The sequence below is a fragment of the Chionomys nivalis genome, chromosome 26, assembly GCF_950005125.1.
Source record: "Chionomys nivalis chromosome 26, mChiNiv1.1, whole genome shotgun sequence".
NCBI lineage: Eukaryota > Metazoa > Chordata > Mammalia > Rodentia > Cricetidae > Chionomys > Chionomys nivalis.
The window spans coordinates 15939360-15945973 of NC_080111.1; the positions used below are offsets into that span (position 1 = coordinate 15939360).

The following is a 6614-nucleotide window of genomic DNA, read 5'->3' on the forward strand; positions in this document are numbered from 1 at the left end:
ATGCTGGAGACCTATAGGAACCTCATTACTATAGGTAAAAATGAATTTCCTTCATGTTTCAAAATAAAGGGACAACTTTTTTCTGGTTAATGATATTCTTCAATAACTTGATTTAGAGAGGAGAAGAAGAATGAGGTGAATAAAGCAGGCATGGTTCTAAAGTTTACTTAAAATAGCTGCTTAAATGTTTCACAGTATTCAATATTATAACATACATTTTCTGGTACTACATTTTAGGATACATTTGGGAAGAACATAATAGTAAAGAACATTGTCAACGTTCTAGAAGACATGAAAGGTAATTTTCTTGTGCATGCTGAAAATAATGAGCCTCTGATGAAATGATAATGCGTCCTAGAAGATTAAAGGCAACAGTGTGAATAAGCACAGCTTTAAGTGCATTTATGATTATTAACTTCTGAAAAATCCTTATGAAATTTCATGTAGGTGAATTGCATTTTCAAGGCATTCTTTTAATTAAAAAGACAAGTGAGAAATGGCTAAACAGACATCACCATTTGAATCACAGAACCATGAAAGCTATGCTGTAGATCTGCCAATCAATTTATTTCTTGCTACTCATAATACAAAATGTGTACACATTGAAGTGATGATAAGTATATCTGCAAGACTTTTTACTAAACTGAGAGTGCATCGTAAATCTTGTATTACTCATGTACTTATTACTATATTAAGATTGGTGACAGAAGCAGTTAGTGTTAAGTGGCAGTTATTGTGAAGAAACTTTAATACCTCTACCACACATCTACGAGAAATAGAAAGTCACACCGTGATAATTCAGTGTGGAAATTTTTTGTTTGTGATTCTTCCTTTACTGGGTATACCACATATTACTCTTGATACAAGCCTATGAGCATAGGAATATGGGAAAATGCAGCATACCTCTCTCTAAAAACAATTAGAAGGTAAGCATTAGTCCCCATGTTGAGTACCCTTGCTGAAATTGATTCAACTATATAAAAAATTGGTTTTCACTTATCACTGTTAATACATAAACAAACTCAGAGTGCAGAGAAGCCACATGAGTTCTAGAATTGTGCAAATACTTCTGATTGTCCTAGTTCAGTTAGCAAATGTAGTATGATTCATAGTATAGGACAGTTTATGAATGTAAAAAAGTTGTTCTGAGATTATCCAGTTCTCTTCAAATATGAGAAATATGTCAAATAGAAAAATGTTTCTGTAAAGATGAGAAGGTAAACCATGTAATAAAGGAATTTACCATGACAGGTGTCTTCAAAAATGCAAAACAACCCTTAATTAAAGAAGAAAGTATGAGTATAAACACAGTTATAAAACCTTAATATCTGATTTCTATTTACAATTGGACTAAATTATAAAAGTAATACATAGAGATATGTAGGTTAAATTCAGTATTGAATGTGGTAAGGCTTTTATATGTTCCAATTATGTTTGCAGGATTGAAAGAAATAATTCTGGAAAGAAACATTCAGTGCCACCTCAATGTGATAAAGCCTTGGCATATGACAGTCATCTTCAAAGGAATAAAAAAACACATGATAGTAAGAAATCCTATGAATCTAATCAGTGTCATAAAGCCTTTGCTCATCACAATTCTCTTCAAATGCACAAAAGGACACACACTGAAGAGAAACCCTGTGAATGTAATCAGTGTGGTAAAGCCTTTGCACAGCCTCGTAATATTCGATTGCATAAAATAACACATTCTGGAGAGAAACCTTATGCATGTAATCAGTGTGGTAAGGCCTTTGAAGGGCCTCATACCCTTCAATTGCATAAAAGAACAAATACTGGAGAGAAACCCTACGAATGTAATCAGTGTGGTAAGGCCTTTGGAGGGCCCCATATCCTTCAATTGCAAAAAAGATCAAATACTGGAGAGAAACCCTATGAATATAATCACTGTGGTAAGGCCTTTGCTGAAAACAGTACTCTTCAAAAGCATAAAAGAACACATACTGGAGAGAAACCCTATGCATGTAGTCAGTGTGGTAAGGCCTTTGCTCACTACAGTGCTCTTCGAATACATGAAAGAATACATACTGGAGAGAAACCCTATGAATGTAGTCAGTGTGGTAAGGCCTTTGCTCAACACAGTGGTCTTCAAATGCATGAAAGAACACATACTGGAGAGAAACCCTATGAATGTAATCAGTGCGGTAAGTCATTTGCTCGACACATTAATCTTCAAATCCATAAAAGATCCCATACTGGAGAGAAACCCTATGAATGTAATCGGTGCAGTAAGGCCTTTGCTCGACCCAGTAATCTTCAAATACATAAAAGAACACATACTGGGGAAAAACCCTATGAATGTAATCAGTGTGGAAAGGCCTTTGTTGAAAACAGTGCTCTTCAAAGGCATAAAAGATCACATACTGGAGAGAAACCCTATGAATGTCATCAGTGTGGTAAGGCCTTTGCACATTACAGTAATCTTCAAACGCATAAAAGAACACACACTGGAGAGAAACCTTATGAATGTAATCAGTGTGGTAAGGCCTTTGCACATCATAGTCAACTTCAAAGGCATAAAAGGACACATACTGGAGAGAAACCCTATGAGTGTAATCAGTGTGGTAAGGCCTTTGTAGATCACAGCAATCTTCAAACGCATAAAAGAACACACACTGGAGAGAAACCCTATGAATGTAATCAGTGTGGTAAGTCCTTTGTTCAACACTGTCATCTTCAAAGGCATCAAAGATCCCATACTGGCGAGAAACCCTATGAACGTAATCAGTGAGGTAAGGCCTTTTCTCAACATGGTAATCTTCAAACACATAAAAGATCCCATACTTGAGAGAAACCCTATGAATGTAATCAGTGTGGTAAGGCCTTTGTTCAACACAGTGCTCTTCAAAGGCATCAAAGAACACACACATGTGTGAAACAGTATGTGTGAAATGAGTTTGGAAAAGTCTTTTCCTGTCTTATTCATCTTCAAATTAAGAAAAGAACACAGATTGGACAGAAACTTGTGAATGGAATTTGTTGGGCAAATCCTTTGTCACAATAATCTCCAAATATATGTAACAAATCATTCTGGAGAGAAAATATAAACTTAAGGAGTGTAGTCTTCAAAAACATGAGAATAATTATACTGTAATGAAAAAATAAACTTAGTGTGGTATAAGTTTTGCAGTTTTCACACGAGTAAAACTTTTTGCATGTAATCAGTCTGATAGTTCTTAGGTACCTGAAGGCATTACACTTACAGTCTATTAACCAACAGTGTTTATTCTGTGAAAAATGATAGTGTCAACAATCTGTTCAAGCATTAGGATACCAGCTTTTATTTTATTTGCACCAGGAAACTGATGGACAAAACCTAATCTGTGATTTTATGAAGTCTTATGGGAAGGAGATAGAACCATGATAAGAATCACAACCTGGTACTGAAATGTGATACAAAGGAAAACATTTTGCCCTTAAATCCAGAACTAGTGAAAGATACAACATCACCCTAAAAACACAGTCAAACTTCAAAAACAGACAGTGAAAGAAATCTGCTTTGACTCTCAAACCAGAGCTAAAGAAATGCAATCTACCCTTGTCTCTCTGCGCTCAAAACCAACCAATCCCAGAGCACAAAATCCAGCCCATCGCTGAGCTTGTTCAAACCCAGGCATTTAAATCTCACTAATTCCCACCTTCTAAATATCCTTAGATATTTAGAAGCCCTATATGAGTCATATGCTCCTTCAGTTGGCAGCTGCCCCTTTCCAGCCTTGCAGAAGAAGTCACACTCTGTATTCTTCCCTCCCAAATAAGTCTCTTGACTAAGATTTATATGAACACCTTCTTTCACTGGAATGGATCAGGAAATCCCTATTGGAGTTGAACTGTTGACATAACTGTTTGGAAACTCACTTAGCCGAGAAGAGCACAGAAGCAATGTACACCTCTTATGGGAGACTCCCTTAGGAGAGCAGAGCAGATCAGAAACTGACATCTCTGCTAGGAAGCTTTCATGGAAGAATGGAGCAGAGCCCAGCTGTAATGACTGTCTCTCAGAGAGGAACAGAATTGCTACATCTAGTGGAGTAAACTTCTTTCAGAACTGTTGGTATTGCCTAACTTTTGGTAGTTAGCGTATCCTTCCTTCCAGAATTTTAACTCTTGCAAGATGAATTTGAATAATGTAACCCTTTTAGACTTTATACTCTCTTCAACTGCATGGAATATGTAATTCAGGTGTAAATATTTATGGATGTGTACTGCCTCTTTTTTTGGTTGTGATAAGATGTCTATTTCACAATATGAAAGCATCTTATTCAGACCATGGTTCTAGAGGATAACAGGATCACCATGAAAGAGTCATGACAAAAAGTGTCAGACATGACACTGAAGCTGGAACTTAAGAATTCACAGCTGTAATCAGCCACATGAAGCAGAGTGTTGGAACTGGAACTGGTGTATGGATGTAAATTCTCATAGCCTAAATCTTCCCAAATGATACCATCAATTTAAAAATATTATTTTCTCTTACTTCAAGTTTACATTTGCTTTCTCTTTACATGAACCAATTCTTCATGAAGAAAAACTCTGTAAGTGAGCTGTAAGATGCCTTGTTTCACTTTTTACATAAATAAATGCTTACAGGAGAAAAATTTTCATGAAAAATTGTTTAAAAATTGCTTTTATTGTACTGATGTGATGTGTGTATGGTGGAGGGAATGTAAATGTGCATTCTGTATCCTGGAAAAGTTAAACACCTTAGATCTTCTTGTAGCAGAAATTACAGATAGCTGTTAAAAATCTGACCTGAGTCCTTGGAATGAAGATTTCTTAGTCACCTAGCCATGACTCTAGTGCTATAAATATTTTAATGTCTATTTATATCTCATTGAATTTTGGAAATAGGAACAAACTCATAAAGCAGAAAGCCCTATTCATGAAAACAATTTTTTAATGATTTTAGACATCAAAGTTGTCTTCAGCTTGAAGAAACATTATTTTTCATCATAGTCTTGGAGGAAGTAAATTATGTAACACGTTCACTCAAGATTGATGCTGGTAATCATTGCATTTTGGTTTTATTTTGAGACATTTGAGTTAGGTACTAAAGTGTTTTTTTATATTGTGGCAACTCCATTTACTAAAATTTATTTTGTAGTCATTTTATTCCTTCTATAGCTTTGTTCAACTTCTATTGTGCCTTTACCTAGTAATAGGTATTTTTCTAATGTAATATATAGAATGTCCTTCCCATCATTGAGGTGTCCCCTTGGTTATTAAAATATTAGAACATGTCTGATCATACTTTTCAAGTAAGGGTGTCAGTGAAAGGGTAGTCAGTTGTTGTTCGTGGTTTTGATTTTCATCTTTTCACAAAATCCCTTGTTGTTTTGTTGTTTGTTATTCATCCTGGCTTGGATGTCAGTAATGATTCAGAGATACATTTGAACTCATGATGCTCATATGTCTGCCACCTGAGCACAAGTTCAAGGGTAGATGATGAACTCCCAATGTGTTCTGTTTTCCCAACATTTAACAATGTTAATGTTAAAATGACTGAAAAAATGTAATTATAAGAAACATTAAATACCTCATGTATGTATTCAAAAAATATTTTCATTTATGTGATATTAATACAATAAAGTAAGATAATCAGCAATCAGTTGTGTATCTCATACCACGACTTGATGTTATACCGGGATTAAGGTTAGGTTTCTTGCCTAGTATATAACAGCTTCTTCCCACAGACCTATATCTGTGATGATCAAATTTGATTTGAAGAAATAGTACATCAGGAAATTATTGTCTTTTTTCAGATTATAAATGTAAATTCATTCACAAGTATAAGGAACCAGGACATCTTGAATAATAATAAATCTTCTTTGCATAGAAAAATATTTACAGCATCATACATATCTAATTTGTTCATTCTGAGGGCTAAATATTTATTTATAACACTTCTTAAACATAAGAATTGAATTCTTCAGAGAATTGCCTCTTTTAGTAATGTTCATTGCTGCTAATTCTGAGAACCTGAGTTCTATCTCTGGGTTACTGATAAGACTTCTACAGTTGTTCGTTGTTTCCCATATTTTCACTTGGGTGGTTCCATGTGCACACTTCTTTTTTTTTTTTTTTTTTTTTTTTTGGTTTTTCAAGCCAGGGTTTCTCTGTAGCTTTGGAGCCTGTCCTGGAACTCCCTTTGTAGACCAGGCTGGTCTCGAACTCACAGAGATCCGCCTGCCTCTTCCTCCCGAGTGCTGGGATTAAAGGCGTGTGCCACCAACGCCTGACTCATGTGCACACTTCTATATGAGCTTATTGGTGAATAATTTTGAAATACAAAGAAGTGCCATTGAGGTCACTTGCAGCCAAATGGTTCCCTAGGTATCATCACTAGAACTCACAAAGTGGAAGTAGATCATAGACCCCTGTTAGTGTTCCTGTCAGTGCTACATACACATCATGGCACAGATGTATTCACACAAACACACTTCAACATTTTTAAATAGATGCAAATAACAATGCAATGAGAAAGGGATGGAGAGATGGCTCAGAGGGTAAGAGCACTGGCTGCTCATCCAGAGGTCCCGAGTTCAATTCCCAGCAACCACATGGTTGCTCACAACCATCTGTAATGAAACCTGATG

The 6614-nt window shown here is 35.7% G+C and overlaps 1 protein-coding gene across 1 annotated transcript; it reads left to right on the forward strand.

Moving 5' to 3' along the window:
* On the forward strand, positions 1 to 2749 carry LOC130867129 (zinc finger protein 431-like). Its single transcript, XM_057758882.1, has 4 exons — positions 1 to 34; positions 238 to 298; positions 1525 to 1831; positions 1916 to 2749. The coding sequence occupies exons 1-4, from the start codon at positions 1 to 3 to the stop codon at positions 2747 to 2749; spliced, it is 1236 nt and encodes a 411-aa protein (XP_057614865.1).
* Positions 2750 to 6614: the final 3865 nt, after the last annotated feature.